Source organism: Taudactylus pleione, unplaced genomic scaffold (genome assembly GCF_031769625.1).
Source record: "Taudactylus pleione unplaced genomic scaffold, aTauple2 ptg000560l, whole genome shotgun sequence".
Lineage (NCBI taxonomy): Eukaryota > Metazoa > Chordata > Amphibia > Anura > Myobatrachidae > Taudactylus > Taudactylus pleione.
Window position 1 is genome coordinate 3,478,191 of NW_028284962.1, and position 22,138 is coordinate 3,500,328.

At 46.1% G+C, this 22,138-nt stretch overlaps 1 protein-coding gene across 2 annotated transcripts in view; it reads right to left on the bottom strand.

Moving 5' to 3' along the window:
- The window catches only part of ZFR2 (zinc finger RNA binding protein 2), a 115,854-nt gene extending 95,511 nt beyond the window's left edge, over positions 1 to 20,343 (bottom strand). For both annotated transcript variants that reach the window (XM_088452978.1, XM_088452977.1), the window contains exons 1-2: positions 20,262 to 20,343; positions 1,433 to 1,664 (exon numbers count right to left, since the gene is read on the bottom strand). In XM_088452978.1, coding sequence (XP_088309104.1) covers positions 1,433 to 1,664; positions 20,262 to 20,308 — 279 coding nt within the window. In that variant the 5' untranslated portion in view covers positions 20,309 to 20,343. The remainder of the gene's footprint in view (positions 1 to 1,432; positions 1,665 to 20,261) is intronic.
- Positions 20,344 to 22,138: the final 1,795 nt, after the last annotated feature.

Genomic DNA, 22,138 nt, shown 5'->3' on the forward strand with positions numbered 1-22,138 from the left:
TTTGCTCTTTTTTTTGGGGGGGGGGAATTTCCACAGATTTTATTACAGACAGATGCACGCATCACGAATCTCTATGCATGCATGTTTCTTTTTTTTTTTTAACAAATGATGCCATTCGGACGCACGATTCATCGCATGGTGAACACGGCACAAGAATACGACGGATCATATGGGCTGCACATCTGATCATACGATACGTTTTAGGAGCTGCGGGAGTGCGCATTGGATCGTATCCTACTTAAAAATACAAGATTTCTACACGATTCATCGTACGATGCGTCGAAAATCGAACAATCGGCCCGAAATCGTGCAGGTGTACGCCCAGCATTAGTAAGAGACATTGGTTATAAATCAGAAGAAAAAAAAAAAAACCGTTACAAGGACTTCCACACATTTTAGCACACCCAGAATAGGTTTTCTGAAGTGTCTCTAGTGCTCTTCTCAACCGCACACTGACCTTGCTCCCCTCCTTTCATGTGCTTCCCCCCCCCAGAAGCATCGATAGCCAAAATTATTTTGTCTGTTAAAACATTTAACAAAGAAACTAAAATACATTTTAAAAATATGACGTTAATTATATTTTTCCAAATGCTAAAGCCAATACATTGAGATTTTTTTTTTATTATTAGATTTGTTTCCCACCCACTAAAGGATGGCGCTGTGCAATTCCTCTTGTCCACCAGCATACTCAGTGGTTATGCTAAAGATGCTGTATGTCAAAGTATTCTTTACATGCTCACTTAGCTCTTTATTTGAACATTGTACCTCATTCTAACGAACCACATTACAGCACTCATACTGTAATGTGGTCACTGCATCCAGGCAGCAAGGCTGCTAGGGAGCGAAAGAGTCCCCATGTCACCTGTACCACACAGAGGAGGGAGTGTTAACTGAATATGCTGCTTCAGAGGAGAGTCTAGATATTGGAAAGGTATGCAAAAAGCAGCCTGGAGTAACCTGAGGGGGAGCATGCCTGCAGCAGCATGGTTTCAGAGCAAACAGTGTCCCTGGATTATATAGGTGTGCAGAAACTGGAAAGCCCCCTTTGTAAAGTGCTCCCATACAGCGATTAGGAAACGGGAGCAGATGTTGTATTATGCAATCTACCTTTAGAAGAGAGTTCCTAGTTTAGCAGAGTAGCTGTGTGCTGCCAGAAGGGAGTTTTTGAATGACAAGGCTACAATCTACATGCTATTGTGGAAAATATATATGTATTACATACACATACATATTTGTGTGTATCACTCAATAGTCCACTGAATATGTTTAAACTATATTTTATGAATAGGTTAAAAAATAATTGTTCACAGAAACATTCGTCATATCATCTAACAGTGGTATACCAAGAGTTTGTATATTATGTTAATTTTATTGAAAGACAATATTAGAAGTGAAAATGTTAGAGGTGTCTTTATATTTATAGACTACACACCTGATAGCCATGATCTTGCACCGAATGCTGCGATTGCTTTTCTTCTCTGGTTCCAAAGCTTGTATCACTCTCCATGTAATTGTGACGATTCACGTACCCCCTAGGAGTTGCTGGCTGCGTGCATGCTGATGCATTTTGGTATTTCATGTCTCCGGAGTATGCCGAGGTCTGCTGCTGAACAGGAAAATTGTGTGCTGGTGGAGGATGGGAATATGTGGATCCGGTGTGTGAACTGCAATTAGTAAGCAGGCCAAATAATTCAATTAGTGCTCAAATTAAAATAGTAGCCCATGTTTACCATTTAAATACCCATTACCTCAGTCGCCAATGCTGTTATTAAAGTTAGGTACACACTAAACAATTATTGGGCAGATTTACCAATAATCGGGTGATCAGTCTCATTTATTGATAAAACATGTACAAACTCATTCCTTTGATTACCTGATCTGTCGATCAAGACCGAATATCTCTGCCTTAATTTCCCCATATTAAACAGTGTGTGTTCATTCTCGATATTCTGCTCATATTTCCTATGTTTTCTTGTCACGGTAATACTCCTTGTGGGCGGACATAGGCAAATTCACCAGGTAATTTTTTTTAAATTGTATAGTGTGTAGCACAGATATCGGAAAAGAGATTTTGCCGAAAACTCGTCCCAATTATCGTTTTGACCAAAAAAAAAAAAAATATTGCATAGTGTGTACCTAGCTTTAGGCTGGTCTAGACCGTTTCAGTTGCAGGACTGCGTGCAAATAATTATGCGAGAGAAAACATAGAACCGTCAGATCTATATGAAACCAGCTAAACAGGCAACTACTGTAGATGTTATTTACAAAAGTGTAGCTTTAAGAGAGGTAGTTTAGAATCTAAGCACAAGCTCATTTTATGAATTGTTGGTATGTACCAACAGCCTAATGCAGGAGATTTCACAGACATCCTGCAGAAGGCTAATTAGCGCTACAGATCACAATCCTCATCAACAGGAAGTACGATCTGACCCCTTTGTACTAAACTTCAAAAAGCCCCATTAGTTTTACCCACAGAAGATCTTCATCACTAAGGGAGTGTTAGGGAGGGGGGAGTTAGTGTACTTAGGTACCCCTCGGAATACGGCTTCATCAGACTTCAGTTGCAGTTTGAGAATTGGAGATCGTATTGTTTTTTTTCTCTTTGCTTCATTGATGATATCTCTCTTATTTGGAGAGGGACTGAGAAGGCTCTCTTAGAGATGTATGCATATTTGAACCAACTTGATCCACATATCAGGTTCACTTTGCTATTTGACCATGTACAGATTAATTTTCTTGATGTTACAGTCTATACCACTGGTGTGATCTATGGTCACAGACTATACAGGAAACTTACAGACTGCAATACTCTTGTCATTCGATAGTAGACATCCGGACTATTTGAAATGTAACTTACCAGTTTCTCAATTTTTAAGAGTACTCCGTAACAATTCAGATTCAGAAATGGCTTCAACTGAAGGAAATGACCACTAGATTTACCAACAGGGGATACAGGTGTTGGCGTTGTGAATAATTCTCTGAAGATGGCAAGAAATATCTTTATACATGGTAGTGAGAGGAAACAAGTAAAGGGGTCTTGAGAATCCTTCTGTCATCACCACTACATTTGATACAGCAGGCCCAATTGTTCGGAATGCAGTAAAGGAACATTGGCATATAGTGGCCACAGATCCTAATTTAAAAACAGCGATTACCTAAAAGACCGCAGGATTAGTTTCAGGCATGGTCGTAATCTAAAAATATGAGATATGGTAAGAACTTACCCTGGTTATCTCTATTTCTACGAAGTCCATAGGGTTCTACAGGATACCTTGGGGGGTATAGGTGTGACGTCAGTCATCGGGCACCAAAGAGTTAAGCTTTCAGCCTCCCAGGATGCACTAGGTCCCCCTCCTATATCCCGCCCCCGAGCCAAGGCATCTCAGTTAGTTACCAAGCCATAGGCCGGAGGAGGAGAAGGAAGAGAGAGAACAAAGATCTGGACACATACAAGAATCACATTCTCACCAGAGGGAGACGGAAAACCGGTGACCAGAGCAAAGCCCATCTGCAGCACAGGTGCGACAGTCCTGTGGAACCCTATGGACTTCGTAGAAATAGAAAATGAGATATGGTAAGAACTTACCCTGGTTATCTCTACTTCAGGGTCCATAGGGTATCCACAGGATACCTTGGGGATGTCCCAAAGCAGTATCCTTTAAGGGTGGGGACGCTCCTGTGCAGAAAGGAGAATCCGCCGCCCGAAGGAAGCATCCTGAGAGGCGAAGGTGTCAAACCTGTAATACCTCACGAAGGTATGGACAGAGGACCACGTAGCAGCCTTGCAGATCTGGACTGCAGAGGCACCACGTCGAGCTGCCCACGAAGGACCCACAGACCTAGTGGAATGAGCCTTCACAGAAGGAGGAACCGGCAGGCCTTCATGAAGATAAGCTTCCGAAATAGCCATACGGATCCAGGCTGCCAAAGTTTGCTTTGAAGCAGGCCAACCCTTTTTACGGAAGCCATAGAGGACAAACAAAGCGTCCGACTTCCTAAACGAAGAAGTGCGGTCAACATAAGTCCTTAAGGCCCGCACAACATCTAAAGAGGCCTCACCCACGGAAAGACCCGGTGAGTTAAAGGCCGGAACAACTATTTCCTCGTTAACATGAAACTGGGAAACAACTTTGGGAAGAAACTCGGGCCGAGTGCGGAGTACTGCCCTGTTCCCATAAAAAACCAAGAAAGGGGGTCTACAAGAAAGAGCCCCTAACTCAGAAACACGTCTGGCCGAAGCAATGGCCAGAAGGAAAACAGTCTTAGCTGTTAGCCATTTAAGATCCACTGAGCCCAGTGGTTCAAACGGCGGTCCTTGGAGAGCCCTCAGGACCACAGCCAAATCCCAAGGCGCCACAGGTGGAACAAAGGGCGGCTGAATGCGGAGAACACCCTGCATAAAGGTGCGCACATCCGGGATTGTAGCAATCCTACGGTGAAACCAGACAGATAGGGCCGAAACCTGTACCTTCAAAGAAGCAAGGCGAAGCCCATGATCTAGTCCCGCTTGCAGGAAGGCGAGAATCCGAGACAGACGAAACTCCCGCGGTGCATAACCTCTCGGTCGACACCACTGGAAGAACGTATGCCACACGCGATGGTATATCCTCGCGGAAGACGGTTTCCGAGCTCGTAACATGGTACGCACCACAGAGCTGGAAAACCCCCGGGACCTCAGCATGGCCGTCTCAACAGCCACGCTGTCAAAGACAGCCGAGTCAGGTCCGGGTGAAGACAAGTACCCCGAGACAGAAGGTCCGGTCGTAGCGGCAACCGCAGTGGACTGTCCACGGACAGACCCTGAAGGTCTGAGAACCAGTGCCGTCTGGGCCACGCGGGAGCTATCCACAGGAGCGTCCCTCCTTCCTGTTTGAATTTCCGGATTACCCGTGGAAGAAGGGAGACCGGAGGGAACAGGTATGCGAACCGGAACGTCCACCGGACGGACAGAGCATCCACCAGAGACGCCCCTTCGTCTCTTGTGCGAGACCCGTACACCGGCAACTTGTTGTTGTGCCGGGACGCCATGAGGTCGATCTCTGGAAGACCCCACCTGTCCACCAGCAGTTGAAAAACGTCCGGGTGCAGGGACCATTCCCCCGGATGAACGTCCTGGCGACTTAGAAAGTCCGCCTCCCAATTTAGCACTCCCGGGATAAAGACCGCTGATATGGCCGGAAGATTGTGCTCCGCCCAAACCAGGATCCGAGAGACCTCTACGAGAGCCGCCCGACTGCGGGTTCCTCCTTGCCTGTTTATGTAGGCCACGGTGGTAGCGTTGTCCGACTGGACCTGTACCGGGTGACCCTGGAGAAACGGATGTGCCTGCTGGAGAGCATTGAAGACCGCACGGATTTCCAAGATATTTATGGGAAGCTCCGCTTCTGTCGGCGTATATCCTGCACTGGAACAAGTGTGGACCCGAAACCGCTCCCCAGCCCCGAAGACTGGCGTCCGTTGTCAACAGGACCCAATTTGGAACCCAGAACGGACGTCCCTTGTTGAGGTGGGTCGTCTGTAACCACCAAGTAAGGGACAGGCGAACCTCCGGGGTGAGCACAATCGTCTAGGACTTCAGAGACTGAGGCAGCCCGTTCCACTTGGACAGGATCAGGTGCTGCAGAGGTCTGGAGTGAAACTGGGCGTATTCCACCATGTCGAACACCGACACCATGGAGCCCAGTAACCTCATCGCCGAGTGTAGGGACACCCGGCGGCTGTGCAGACAACTGCGCACCCTTGACTTTAAAGCAGAGATCTTGTCCTCCGTCACGAAGATCCTTTGCTGTCCCGAGTCCAATAAGGCTCCAAGATGCAGAATCCTCCGAGACGGGATTAGAGTGGACTTCTGCCAGTTGATTAGCCAGCCGTGCCGTTGCAGCAGTGCAATGGTCAGGTCCAAGTGGCGTAACAGGCGCTCTGGAGATCCTGCCACCAATAACAGGTCGTCCAAGTACGGCAACATGCGGACTCCCTGCAGCCGCAGAGAAGCCGCCATGACCGCCATCACCTTGGTGAAAACCCGTGGTGCTGTCGCCAGGCCAAAAGGTAACGTCCGAAACTGGAAGTGGTCACTGCGGATTGCAAACCTGAGGAACTGTTGATGGCGCAAAAGAATAGGGACATGCAGGTAAGCGTCCTGTATGTCCAATGACACCATGTAGTCCCCAGGTTCCAGCGCCAGACTGATGGACCGTAGGGTCTCCATCCGAAACTTCGGTACCCGCAAAGACCTGTTGAGTGCTTTGAGGTTGAGAATCGGACGATATGACCCATTGGGTTTCTGTACCAAAAAAAGATTTGAATAGAAACCCTGGCCCCTCTGGGAGAATGGAACAGGCACTATAACTCCAGCCTGGAGCATAGTGTGCAATACCTTCCGCAGCTCCGTAGCCTTGTTCCGGTCTGATGGGAGACCCGTGGTGAAGAATCGACCCGGGGGTCTGTGCCGGAAGGAGAGGGCGTACCCGTGGGAGACCACCTCCAGAACCCAAGTGTCTGTCGTAGTGGTCGACCAACACTGGGCGAACTGCAGCAGGCGGCCTCCCACCCTGGGATCCCCCAAAGGGAGGCCCGGACCGTCAGGCCGCAGGCTTGTCATCTGGCTTGGGGGCCGGACGTCTGGTACTCCATGCCTGCTTCCGGGGCTTGACCGATTTCTTAGGGCCAGCCTGTCGAGGAAACGACTGTGGTTTGGGCCTGCCCTGGGCCCTAGATGACCGAAAGGACGATGGTCCAGAACCAGAAGGAGCAGCGGCCGACGGGAGACAAGCCGATTTGGCTGCCGCCAGTGTAGCCACAATCTTATCCAGATCCGGACCGAAGAGAACTTCTCCGGTAAACGGCAACGCCTCCAGACCATTTTTGGAATCTGCGTCTGCCTTCCAGGTTCGCAGCCGCAAGGTGCGACGAGCAGCTACCGCTGCTGAAGAAATCCTAGACACCAGAGTACTAATGTCTAGGGCCGCCTCGTTGATGTAGGTGGCCGAATCACGGAGATTGCCAATCAACTCCGCCTGTTCGGGCGGACAGTCGGAATCAAAAGAAGCCTCTAATGAATCCGCCCAGCGCTCCATCGCTCTGGCAACCCAGCAAATGGCCATAGCCGTGCTGCCCCCCCGCAAGGGAATAAGCGGACTTCAGGCAGATCTCCACCTTGCGGTCCGTAGCATCCTTAAGGGAGGACATAGATGGCATCGGCAATGTGGCACTACGGACAAGACGGGTCACGTGAGAATCCACCTGTGGAGGGGATTCCCACTTAGCAAAATAATTATCCGCGAACGGATAAGCCACCGCCAGGCGTCTCTGCGGCTGGTATCTTTTGCCAGGCTGTTTCCACGCCTCCTCTAAATGGTCCACTAACTGACCCGAAAGAGGAAAGACTGTGGCATCGCCCTTCACATCTTTGAAAAAGGCATACTTAGATTTAGCCGCTGGGGGAACTTCGTCCTCAATCACCAAGGCTGTGCGGACCGCCCGAATAAGTCCAGGAATATATACTTTGGACTTAGCATCAGCGTCCTTAGCATGGAGAGGTTCCTGATCGTAAGGATCCAGAATCTCCCCATCATCAGACGTCCCCTCGTCATCCGCATAAGGAGCCGACAAAGACGCCACCGGCCATTTATGCGGCCGCATCACAGACTCCCCTTGCAATACATCCGACAAGTGCTGTACAGAACTCGTCAGGGAGTTAACCCACGCTGGCTCCTGAGAAACCGGGAGCGGGGAAATAGGGAGACTGTGGAGTACCACCAATTGTCGTGGGAAACCCTGCATGGGTGACGACACCACTGACTGCTGAGACAAACCCATCGGTGTAAACGCGGGCTGCGGAGCTAACTGGCCCACTAAGGCTGTAAGCGCTTGAGCGAAACAAGCCCAGGGCGGCTCCTGTACCGGTGCAGTAACCGTAAGAGGCCGCGCCATAGACAAACACTGCCAGCAGAGGCCCTCCGCGCTACCCTCCCCCTCCGCTAACGGTACTTTACACGTAGTACACTGTAGCCGGAGGGGAAAATCACTTTCAGACATGATGGCACCACGTATGTGACCCCTCTCACCAATTATATATTTAAGAGGCGAGAGACCACCCTGCAGCACCGCAAGGGCTTAGCAGAAAAAACAGGGACAGTATAAAGCTGACAGTTTGGAAAAAAAAAAGTTACAGGCAGCAGCGCTAGCACAGTCACATACAATACAGAGAAATAACAATTCCTGCACTAACAGCGCTGATCACTCAACTACACAGACACAGGGCCTGGTAGGACACAGCGCTGCATACACAGACCTGACCACAGCGGAGGAGAGGTATGCGGGGGGACCCAGACCACGATGCTTCCAATGCAGGCTTCCAGCAGCGTTCAGAAAAGATGGCCGCCGAGGAGCAGAGAGAAGGCTGGCCTGGGGGAAGAGCGCTGACACAGGGCCAGTCAGCACAGTGCAGAGAGGGCTGTGTGCAGCGGGGGAGGCACCGGCTGTGAGACAGGGAAGGCGCGCTCCCCTGGCATGCATTTAACCCCTGGGACGCCGCAGCACTAGCGCTCTGCTGCGGTCCGCTGTCCCAGGGGGTAGTGGAAGCGCAGGTTAGTCGCCTGGCTCCACGCTGCAGCCAGTCCCCAGGGAGCCCCCAGCCTGGGGACTTAGGACCATGTGATCAGCGGGGACCCCCCGCGGGACCCCGCTGCTTACCTCTGTCCCCCTTGAATCCGGCCATGGTCCGGAACATCTGGGGTCACCGCTAGCTGTGACCCCAGATATCCACCAGCATCCCCGGATCAGTACCAGCGTTCTGGTACCGGCGGGGTGTAGGGAAGACAGCATTGACGTCAGGACTGACTGTCCATGCTGTTCATCCAGATGTACAGCTGCATGAAGAAAAAGCTTCAGGGGCTCTTCTAAGCCCCCCTCTAGCACGGTGCCTCCGACTCCGGCCGGGCACCAAACGAAACTGAGATGCCTTGGCTCGGGGGCGGGGTATAGGAGGGGGACCTAGAGCATCCTGGGAGGCTGAAAGCTTAACTCTTTGGTGCCCGATGACTGACGTCACACCTATAGCCCCCAAGGTATCCTGTGGATACCGTATGGACCCTGAAGTAGAAAGGACATTATGAATGAAGTTTATAAAAATAAAAATTTTTTTTATATATATATATATATATATTAGACATAATTCCTCAAGTATAGTCTGTGACCAGTTTTAAGATTAGAACGCATTTGCTACTTCTAATACGATTATCCTTATATATTGATAAAGAAATAATCCAGAAATTAGAGCTATATCAATGTGTAGTTACTATGGTGATTTTCACTTTTTATTGTTATGATAAATGTATTCACCTAGGTGCTTTCTGGCTGCTTCAGCGGCGGAATGCATGGCACCACTGCTTGAATGGACGGCTGGTGCGTTCCACTTAACTGGCAATTGTCGGACCAAACAGCGCAGTGAATTCAATCGAGCCCTATATGTATTTACAACTATACGGAATAAGTGATTATAATAGATTGTGCTGATCTAGCGATTATGTGATTTGTTTACACTGAGATTTCTACAGTGTCTGCATTTTAAATTTAATTGGGGGAGTTTTACCTTAATTGGGGTAGGGGGTGTTTCTGTACATACTTGGGTATATATGTGGGACAGGATCACTTGTTCATGTATCTTGATAAAGGACCACGTGTGGGACTGAAACTTCACTGTGCTGCTATGATACATTAAAATCTATTTTTATGAAGACTGGCGAGTGCACCCCTCATTAATATTTTTTTGTATTGAAGAGGACCCTGTTGCTCTTATGGGTTGTCCCCCCAGCGATTGTTTTATTTCTGCCGAGTGTGGGGACCATTTTGGTTTATATATAGATCTATACACGCCCATACATAAATCCTATATGGAAATGGCATTTTCCAGACTACTTGTATATATATTAATACACATACACACAGTAGAAGTGTTAATAGTTTATTTTTTTCAATTAAAGTTAACAACATAGCAAAGTGAATGAACAGAAAATAAATTGAATCAAATCAATATTTGGGTGTGACCACTCTGGGTTCAAAACAGCATCAATTCTTCTAGGTACACTTGTACAAAGTCAGGGATTTTGTAGGATTATAGTAAGGTGCATGAGAAACCAATCATAACAAACACAGGTGATAATGATCATCATTTTCAAAATGTAGGTTGAAACCGCCTTTAACTGAAACAGGAAAAGCTGTGTAAGAGGCTTAAAACTGGGTATGTAACAGCCAAACTGCTAGAAAGGCGAGGTTGTGGAAGACTGTTTCAGGTCACAGGTAATACACCATGGCAAGACTGAGCACAGCGACAAGACACAAGGTATACTGCACCAGCAAGGTCTCTCCCAGACAAAGATTTCTTAGCTTGAACAGCACATCTTGAAACCCCAGTCTGCTCTTTTCAAGAAGCACAAAGAAAAGGGCAATGTTGAGGACCATAGATGCAGTGGTCGGCGAAGGAAACGTCAGATGAAAGAAAGAAACATGCTTACTTCCCTTCGAAATTGGAAGATGTCAAGCAGTGCCATCAGCTCAAAACTGGCAGAAACCAGTGGCACCTAGGTACACCCATCTACTGCTCGGAGAAGGCTGACCAGAAGCCATACCTTCGACGTGGATACAAGGCCAAGCGACTCAACTATGCACAAAAACATAGGAACCAGGGTGCAGAAAAATGGCAGCAGGTGCTCTGGACTGAAGAGTCAATGTGAAATATATAACTAACAGAAGGCAGATTTTTCGCCAAAGGGCTGGAGAGCGGTACAATAATGAGTGTCTGTAGGCAACAGTGAAGCATGGTGGAGGTTCCTTGCAAGTTTGGGGCTGCATTTCAGCAAATGGAGTTGGGGGGGGATCTGGTCAGGATTAATGGTGTCCTCAAAGCTGAGAAATACAGGCAGGTACTTAACTATCATGCAATATTGTCAGGGAGTCGTCTAATCGGCTCCAAATTTATTCTGCAGCAGGACAACAACCCCAAACATACAGCCAGTGTCATTAAGAACCATCTTCAGTGTAAAGAACAAGGAGCCCTGGAAGTGATGATATGGCTCCTACAGAGCCCTGATCATCATCGAGTCTGTCTGGGATTACATGAAGCGAGAAGAATTTGAGCAAGCCTACATCCACAGATTATCTGTGGTTAGTTTTCCAAGATGTTTGGAGCAACCTCCCTGCCAAGTTCCTTCAAAAAGGGAGGAAAAGGGTGGTCACACCAGATATTGATTTGATTTCTCTTCTGCTCATTCACTTTGCAGATATCAGGCGGATCGCCCTAATAATTGTAACGTGTATGGCCTGCATTACACTTCTATTTTTGAAAGCATTCTTTCTTTGTATATATCCATCATCCAGAAAGTATTCACAACACTTCACTTTTTCCACATTTTGTTATGTTACAGCCTTATTCCAAAATGGAATAAATTAATTTTTATCCTCAAAATTCTACACACAATACCCCATAATGACAACGTGTAAAAAGTTTTGAGATTTTTTTCAAACTATATATATATATATATATATATATATACACACACACATACATACATACACACACACACACACACACACACATATATATATATATACACACACATATACACACACACACATATATATATAAGAAATCACATGTACATAAGTATTCCCAGCCTTTGCTCAGTACTTTGTGGATGCACCTTTGGCAGCAATTACAGCCTCAAGTCTTTTTGAATAAGATGCCACAAGCTTGGCACACCTATCTTTGGGCAGTTTCGCCCATTCCTCTTTGCAGCACCTCTCAAGCTCCATCAGGTTGGATGGGAAGTGTCGGTGCACAGCCATTTTCAGATCTCTCTAGAGATGTGCAATCGGATTCAAGTCTGGGCCACTCAAGGACATTCACAGAGTTGTCCTGAAGCCACTCCTTTGATATCTTGGCTGTGTGCTTAGGGTTGTTGTCCTGCTGAAAGATCAACTGTTGCCCCAGTCTGAGGTCAAGAGCGATCTGGAGCAGGTTTTCATCCAGGATGTCTCTGTACATTGCTGCATTCATCTTTCCCTCTATTCTGACTAGTCTCCCAGTTCCTGCCGCTGAAAAACATCCCCACAGCATGATGCTGCCACCACCATGATTCACTGTAGGGATGGTATTGGCCTGGTGATGAGCGGCAAACATAACGCCTGGCATTGACGCCAAACAGTTCAATCTTTGTCTCATCAGACCAAAGAATTGTGTTTCTCATGGTCTGAGTGTCCTTCAGGTCCGTTTTGGCAAACTCCAGGCGTGCTGCCATGTACTTTTTTACTAAGGAGTGGCTTCCCTCTGGCCACTCTACCATACAGCTCTGATTGGTGGATTGCTGCAGAGATGGTTCTCCTTCTGGAAGGTTTTCCTCTCTCCAAAGAGGAATGCTGTAGCTCTGACAGAGTGACCATCGGGTTCTTGGTCACCTCCCTGACTAGGGCCCTTCTCCCACGATCGCTCAGTTTAGACGGCCGGCCAACTCTAGTAAGAGTCCTGGTGGCTCCGAACTTCTTCCATTTACGGATGATGGAGGCCACTGTGCTCATTGTGACCTTCAAAGCAGCAGATATTTTTCTGTACCCTTCTCCAGATTTGTGCCTCGAGACAATCTAGTCTGAGGTCTACAGACAATTCCTTGGACTTCATGCTTGGTTTGTGCTCTGACATGCATTGTCAAGTGTGGGACCTTATACAGACAGGTGATTTCAAAATCATGTCCAAACAACTGAATTTACCACAGGTAGACCCCAATTAAGCTGTAGGAACATCTCAAGGATGATCAGTGGAAACAGGATGCACCCGAGCTCAATTTTAAGCTTCATGGCAAAGGCTGTGAACACTTATGTACATTTCATTTGTTTGTTTTTTTTTTATTAAATTTGCAAAAATCTCAAAAAAAAAAAAACTTTTTACACATGGTCATTATGGGGTATTGTTTGTAGAATTTTGGGGACAAAAATGAGTATTCCATTTTGGAAAAAGGCTAACAAAATGTGGAAAAAGTGAAGCGCTGTGAATACTTTCCGGATGCACTGTACATACACAGGACATGGTGGCACGAGACAAGGCTATAATCTTCACGTTATTGTGAGTGTAATATACACAGTGCCTTGCAAAAGTATTCACGCCCCTTTGCATTTTTCATGTTTTGTTGCCTCACAACCTGGAATCAAAATGGATCGTTTGATTCACAATATTAAAAAAAAAACACCAGTTGTAGGCATGTTCTGTGAATGAAATGATGCACACCTTCAAACAACATAATAGAAAACTTCAGCATGCATAACTATTCACTCCCCTGAAGTCAGTACTTTGTCGAGCCACCTCTTGCTGTAATTACAGCTGCTATTCGCTTTCCCTCGACTCAAATCAGTTGCCCAGTCCCTGCCGCTGAAAAACAGGAGGCCGGCAGAGGGGGAAATCCCGATCGTGGAAGGTAAGTATTAGCTAACCTATTTCTAACCCCCTAACCCTTCTTTAGGGTGCCTAACCCTAACCTTTCCACCCAGTGCCTAACCCTAACCCCCCCCTTCCCTGCCGCCTAAACCTAAGACCCCCAGGGGGGGGTGCCTAACCCCAAGTCCTCCCCGGTGGGAGGGTTAAGTCCCCCCCCGGGGGTACCTTACCCTAACTCTCCCTCCCCCTAGCCTAACCCTACCTCCCCCACGGCTGTCCGCAGCGGCGCAAGGCATCACTTCAAACGGGATGCCAGGCGCCGGTAAAATGACAGGAGTCTAGATTTAGACACTTGTCATTTAACCCTCGCCGGGATTAAGCAGTCGGGGAACCGGCTGTCGGGATTAGGTCCGCCGGTTTCCCGACTGCACACCTGTCACACAGTAATGCCTACAATTATGCCACACAGCAGTGCACCCAAATCATAATTTGCAATATAAAATGGTTTCAAGTAACGTTTCTTGAGAAGTTCCCTTTTCCCTCACCTGATAAAGTTATTTATTTTTGTAATTGAAGCGTCATATCAGGCACATTATAATAAAATATGCTTAGACTGTACTAGGGTCACAAGAAAACTATGATAGATGTGTCAGGACTGAATACAAAGATATAGGACATGGAATACAGAAGAGGGTAAAATGCATGTTCTATATTACATTACAAAGCATGGCATGGCTATGTTAGTGTTCAAACAGGTGATGCACCATCTTCCTATGTCCTGCAATGCTATACAGGCAAGCAACTCTTGGGACTGTTTGCGAGCTCCAGGTGGCTCACTCCTCCTTTGCAGTAATGGAAGGCAAAGAGACATGTGTAGTCATTGCTCCCAGCTTGTGTGGTCCTTGGGAGGCGGATCACCACTGGCATTGAACAGGAGCTCAATGCCGTTCTGTGGATTGTGCCTCCTGGGCGCGAGAAGACCAGGCGCCTGGTCCTTTACTCTGCCCATCTGAACACGTGCCTAGCCAAGACAGCCTACCGGGAACACTAAAGAGAGGGGGGATTGTTCAATTGTTTCTGCAGCGCAAAGAAGCTAAACCCATCTAAAGTCCTGTTTAGGGCACCAAAACTATGGACTTTTAGCACATTTCTGCTCAGCACCTCAGGGGGTAAATGTCAGCGCTGGCAGCTCTCATTGCCAAACTGAGCTACAATTGAATTGCTCCATTGAGCGCCAATTAGATCAGGCAGTCCATAAAAACAAAAAATAAATAAAAAGATTGCCAACCTACAAGTGCAACACATTGTGAGAACATTGGGCACAATTCAATGCAAATTGAGTAGCGCCGGGAAGGAGCTCCCGGAAATATTAAATTCAGCGCACTGTTTTGACTACGAATGCCGGTACTCGCGCCTTAAACAGGGTGTTTAGTCGAGAGAACGGGCATCTCCAACTAAACTCCCCAGCTTGATGCTGTTTCCGCCACTCTAAGGGCAGAAAACAGCATTGCGTCTGTGCTCTTGTCAGATTTATGCTCGCATCCCAGGAGGGATGCGAGAAGAAATACTTTGTCGGGCTTAGCAGCGCGCTCATTCCAGGCACTATTCAATTCGCGTTGAATTGAATCGAGCCCGCTGTTGGAAAGAACTTCCTGAACAATATTTGATTACCATTGTAAAGAATTTCACAAGTGTGTTCGGCGGTTAGATCTGTAAAAGGTGGATACTTTGAAGAGACAAAAATCTAAATTGAAGTTTGTTAAACAAAGTTATTCTATGCTTTATTTGCATCTCCAAATGTTTTTGATCTATGCTTTCATTTTAGAGAACATTGAGACATTTAACTGTAAATTTAAGTGGGGTGTTGAAATGTAGTGTGTATATTCAATGGAAAGCTGGATGCAGTTCAAGACAAAGCACTTACTGTACATGCACATAAGGAGAGATGAAAGCAAATATGGGGAACCTCGGTCCCAGGGGCCGTATAAGGCCAGTGGAATCATTTGGTCTGGCCCTCTGAGCTTTTTTCTGCTAGGCTCATCTGGCTATCAGGGTGTCTAGAAAGGTATCCTGCAGCCAGAATATATGCAGCAGTGCCGCTTGGAGGCTTCAGACGGTCACACCGCTGCTCTTACAGCTCCACCGTAGCATCCTCAGAATTCTCCAGGCATTGCTGTAGTCACCTGCGAGCGTGACCCCACCCCCGTGATACACCACATGGAGGGGGCGTGGCCTGCTCCAGCCCTCGAATAATGTTATATATATCATAATGGACCACGACAGAAAAAAGGTTCCCCACCCCTGCCTTAAAAGTATAGTCGATTAAATCCTACACAATCAGAGTGCATCTGTGAAGGTACTCCACTGATGTATCTTTGCGCATTTTTACTTCCACCTTACAGAGGTAACATGCGGTAATGTATGCAGACGGACATCGTAGTGATGTCCAGCGCCACATCACATAGAACAGAGCTCCCATTAGGAGTTGCTAAAGCACTTACATTTTTTTTTCTAAAAAACGCTCAAAATTGTCTTTTATTTAATGAGTAAATTAGGTGAAGAACATGTATTTCAACGTATCCAAAATTATTATTTTTTTTTTTTTTTAGATTTGTAAAAAAAAAAAATGTTTTTCAAACATTGAATCACCACCATCGGAACATGGCGACCATCACGACTTTTCTTTTTACATGGTTTCAGGCACACTTTAGGGGGTGATGGGTTTAATTTACTTTTTCCCAGCGGCTGTTAATCTCTGCAGCCGCTAGGTGGGGGGGGATCCTGCTGCGGTGACCGATCAGCGGCACAGCAGACACTGGGGGAGGGTGCAGGGAAGCAGAGGGATCGGAAGGTCTCTCTGAGAGCAGCAGCTGCGGTAAGATTCTCTTCCTGCAGCCACCCACCCTTTATCTGACTAGTCGCATTATTGCGACCAGATCAGATAAAGCACAGCCTGGTGTGGTCGAAAAAATGCTACCATGCCAGGCAAGTGGTTAAAAGCAATATAGTAGACAAATTTGGGCAACTTGCCCACAGAAGCATCAGCATACATTGCTTATTAGGTTTAGAATTTTTTTTTTTTTTAAATGATGCAAAATAATTTTAATCAAAATTGGTTTAACATCAGTTGTGGTTTTCTACCAAATCAAGTCCATGACCCAGCATGCATAGAGAAAACGTAACTTGTCCAAGTTCATAAGGAGACGATGGTGGGGTTTAAAGTACGGTCTTCAATATGACCATAAGGGCTAATTCTGTAACATCAGTAGCCTAGATTGCGGAGCTTCTAATTATGCTTTTGTGACTATGTACAAAAAAAATAAAAAAAAAACATTTCAAACAAAGCTTAATTTTATAGAGATCGTTTTGTGGAAGTCACACAGCCAAGAGCCAGAACACACAAGGGGCTCGATTCAATTCAACGCGAATTGAATAGCGCTGGGAATAAGCTACCGGAGCTATTCAATTCAGCGCGCTGCTAGGCCAGACAAAGGATTTCTTCTCGCATCCCTCCTGGAATGCAAGCAGAAATCAGACAAAAGTACAGACGTGATGCTGTTTTCTACCCTTAGATAGGCGGAAACAGATTCGCGTCTGGAAGTTTAGTCGGAGAATGCCTGTTCTCGCGACTAAACACCTTGTTTAAGGCGTGAGAAAACAGGCATTCCCCGACCTAACAGCGCGCAGAATTGAATAGCTCCGGGAGCTAAGTCCTGGCGCTAATCAATTCCTGTTGAATTGAATCGAGTTGAAGGAAAGTATTTTTCTGTTGAGCCTTTAGTCCCCATTGTAAAAGACCCAATGAGAAAATTAAATAAACAGTTAACAAAATAATGTTGAAGAAGCACAGGGAAACAATGACAAATCTAGTACAAAATTAATAGAGGAAACCATTCTACATAAATATAAAGAAAACATATCCTACACTGCCTTAACCCTAATGTGCATAAATCTAGACTAAAATTTAAAATGTTAGGATAAATATCTGGCCACCATCGATACTAAAGGACGACACTGAAACTTCAATAGCACTTTACGGGGGCAATTCAACTGTTTTTTTAGGGCGCCTAAACTAATGGGTGCACAATGGAACAATTAAATTGTTGCTCCGAGCAGTCGCACATAGCCACGGTTAGACTTTTCTGCTCGCAGTCTCCTGAGGTGGCGAGCAGAAATGTACAAGTTAGCTTTTTGAAAACCCAAATCAGGAATTTAGATGGCCAATTTGGGCACCTACAACCAGACTTTAGGTGGTGTTAGCTGCTATAAGTGGCTACACCCCATGCTTTTGGGCACACACATGGCACGGACACCCAAACAGAGCAATAGTTGAATTTCTCCATTAGGTGCCCATTGTGTTTGGGCGCCCAAAAAACAATTGAATCTCCCCTTACGTCAACAAACATAAAAATGTCTCAGGGAGAGGACCTCCTATGCCATTTACCTACTGGGGATATCATGAGTCAATTATCCTGTAATCTATCCTCATTGACAACATTAATCACTCCTATTCTGAAGCTCCATTGAGTTCAGGAGGTAGAACCACCAATTTTCTAGACCTAGAACTCAGTTTCAACAATTCCACTCTATATCAAAACACTTTTCAGCAAAAGCAAATGTCAACCATCTTACTGCAGACCTGTACCGCAACATCCAAGAGATAAGTTGTGTACAAACAGCCACCTCTCTACATAAAAGTGTTATTCCACACCAAATCAACACAGGGTTTCAACCTGACCATTTCAGATTTTAATGAAATTTGGTATATTAATTGATGCCTTGGGTGTGAAGATAAATTAAAAATCTTGGACTGCTAATTACACTGGTTTTAAAAATAATAGGCCTTCAAAGCTACAATTTTTTAAATGAAAAAATTGCTATTAACAGTTTTTTTTAAATGGCTTTTGCAGCTCACCTAATTGAGCTAGAGTTAGGCAAGCACTCATTTTAAACCTCTTTTTGTGGGCTTTCATGTTATAGAACACAGCAGTATGTTTCAATAAAAAAGGAAAACATTAAATTTTGAAAATCAAATTTTTGATTTTCTCAAAAAGCCAAGTTTTTAAATTCTTTGAATATAGTGGTACAGGGAAATGTAAAAGGTGGGCCAATTCAACACAATTGAAGTATCCACTTGGAGAATCTTTCCACTTTTGTTTGCGTGCCTGCGCAAAAGTGGGAGCAGACGCTGTCTGTAGAATCTTGTCCCCACACACATCTCAAGAGGAACATGCATTCCTCAAACGACGTGAACAGTGAAAAGTATTGTTTTGTTGATTTTCTCAGAATGTAGTACCTCAATAAATATAATTTTCATGACTCACTCAAAAATGAAAGCTCTTATAGCAAGTGATCCCAAAATAAATCTTTGGGGATTTATTAACAATATGAACAATTTCAGAGTTTTCCAAAAATTTTAAAAATTGGATATGAGAAATCCAACATTTAGAAAATGGTTATTGAAGCATATTTAGGTTACATATCATATGAAAGCCCTTAAAAAGGTTTAAATGAGACCTTGCCCAACTCTCTAGCTCAATTAGATAAACAGCAAATGCAATTTAAACAAAAAACAAACAAAACTTAATAAGTTAAAATATAGCAGCTTTAAAGGCATATAACTTCAAAACCAGTGTACTCATCAGCCTAAGATTTGAGGGTTTTCTTTTCACCAATGGCAAGATTATACCAAATTTAATTGAAATAGGTATGTAAGGTACAGTTGTTTCTGAAATGGTGTTGATTTTACGCAGAATGACCCACAAGAGTAATTTCTGAACATGTATCTCAGAACACTGGAAAATGTGCTAAACTTTGGGTCTATTTAATAATTAGAATTTCAACCCAAGGGGCATATGTATCAAAGCTTGCTAAGTGGCTACCCCCCCATTACATTTCGCAGGCTGTGTTTAAGAAATGATAGCTTGGAGCTGATTGGTTGGTGATCTATATATCACAATTTTATCTCACATCAAGCTTTGATACATATACCCCTGGCCCAAAGGTGAACAAGAACCTGCTTTTACATTTCATGAGCCGCACAAGGAGCATGTTTTTTTTTTAGTTTATCCCAGTGCAGCACCATGTAATTAGTCTGTGATTGGTTACAAATGTATCACTTTACAAAACCATCTACAAGCATAGTAGTGGAATTGAAATACATCTTTCGGTTACAATGTTATCACAGTGAACAAAAATAAAAAACAACAATTCTGCTGACTGCAATTTGAGAATAAGCCCGTCTGTAATTTGCACTGATCACACAGACAATCCTGAATGCCCTGCAGCAGCGCGTATATCAGGTTGTGCATTTTGTAACCAACTCCGTTTGCAGCCCTACTGACATGGCAACAGACCAAGCGGCTCACATAGACGTCGCCCAAGAGCTCAGCGTGCAATCCGCCGCCCGCTACACGGTGTCTGCTGTAGTATTCAGTATGCGATATGCACAAAGGCAAAACGCAGGCCCCATCATCATCATGCCGCGCTCAGACGGCATTTTGTAAACGGATAGTTAATGGCCCCGAGGTGCCCATAACAAACTGCTTTTATTACACACACGTTTGTAGCGCTGAGACGAGCTGCAGTGCATGCCTGCAAGCGCCGCTGTACATGTGCAATCCGTGTGGCGGGCAGCAGCGCAGGCTGGAAGGGGGAGGGGAGAACAAGGCCGCAGCCGCGCTACTTCCGTTCTCTTCCCGACACGATAATGGGCATCCTCTATACAGCGCTATCCGCCGCCCACACAGCCCCGTATGTCATGCCGGATCTTCTGTCCTATACCAGGTGCTCATCCCGCTCCCAGGGCCCCCGTCCGCCTCCCTCTCTGCCTGCGTACCTGCTGTGTCCGTCGCTGCCGAATCCATAGTAATTACTGGCCGCCATGTTGGGGTCTTCAGAAAGTGGGAGGGCGTGGCTTCTTGAAGAAAAAACGAAAAAAAAACGTGGTCACATGATTTTCGCGCATGTCACATGTGGCCTGTTCGGCCCACTAGTATTAACCCGTCATAAGCTGGTCCGGAGAGTAGTAGTAGACGGCCTACCTCTGTGCCTTCGGCCTTATATTTGTGCCCTAGGGCTAGCTATAAGAAGAGCATGCCTGTACAGTATGATTCTGGCAATATACTGATCAGGGGCTGATTCTGAGCTGGGAAATAAAGCAAAAAAAAAAAAAAGCAAGTATCTTTGCACCTGTACAAACCATGTAGCAATGCAGTAAGGGGTGCAATTACATTTTTGTGTTTGCATATAGGGTAAATAATGGTTGCTTTTGCATATAGTGCCTGATTCAGACCCGCTCGCAAGCGGGTCGATGGTGGCCCAGTGCACATGCGCAGTGCGCGCCACACGTGTGCGTATACGTAGCGAGTGAGAACTTCACTCGCTCTGGGGCTCGTAGCAAAACGGGGCGGCTGTCAACATTGATCGACAACTCGCCCCGTTTTGTAGGGGGGGGTGGCTGCACAAACGGAGGCGTTCCCGGAGTAATGCCTACCGTTTGTGGTCGGCCCTACTAACATCACTCGTGATGTCAGTAGTGGACTTCCTGCTCTATTAGAGCAGGAAGTCCACTCGGCATTGCGAGTGGTGAGACCCTACCTTAGGATCTCCTCGCAATGTCAATGGTCGCGACCATTGCCAGGCCGCTCGCACAAGCTGTGGGTGGTCACCCACAGCTATGCAAGCGGCCTGGAGGTGGAAATAAAAAAAAAAAGCGCCCTGATTCAGTCCCATAGCCCACAAATACTGGACAGCTTTATTTTTACACTGCAGTCTAGATTTGTGTTTGGACATGCCACAACCAAATCAAAATCTTCTGGACATTTTAATTACCCCCCACCTGCAGTTAATCATGATTTTGCCAACGTGTAATGTTAATTTTTTTTTGCTTTGCTCCCAATCAGATGTGGATCTTACCTAGGGGCTGCGAGGCTGCAGCCCCCCCCCCAGGTAAAATCTTACACTGTTTAGTGGGCCAGTGCAGTCCGTGACTGCACTGTCTTCACTGTGACTGGAGGTGGTTTCCTATTGGAAGCACCACCTGCCAGTCACACTGAAGACAGGCAGCCACATAGTAGTACGCGCGGCTTTGGTAAAAGGGGGCATAGCTTTGCAGATAGGGAGCATGGTCCGAAACCCCGTTTTAGTCACACTGGGGGTGGAGATGCGACTACCCCCCGGGACCAGCCTGTGTGAAGTGCCTGCTCCCTCACTGTCAGGATCCGAGTGCAGCACTCGGTGCAGGGCACCTGCCGGATTTTTGCTATTCAATTAGTTGCAGGGTTTTTCATTTTTTCAGTGTCATGAGTTTCTTTTTTCTCGCAGCCCCAGAGCACAAACAATTTTTCCTAAAATCCATATATTTAGGAAAAATGGTCGGTAATTGCTCTGGGACACCTGCGTCACCCTCCTAATAACTAATTAGAAAATTGGAAGTTTCCAATTAGCTTAGTCAGTAATTACTCACCTTCCGGAGTGCTGTCTTCTTCATCCAGCGTCGGGATCCGGTCTTCTGTAGCAGCGTGTGTAGTATGTGTGTGTGTGATTTCTTCCCCCCGGAGGCAGCAGCAGGGAGAATTACATCTCCCAGCAGCCCCCTCACCTCCTAGCATTCACCTCCCCAGTGGAAAGATGAAAGGGAGATGACCAGAAGCAGCGGAGACCACTGGACCGGTATATTTTTATTTTTTTGTCTCGCCCCACAGGGTTTTCTAA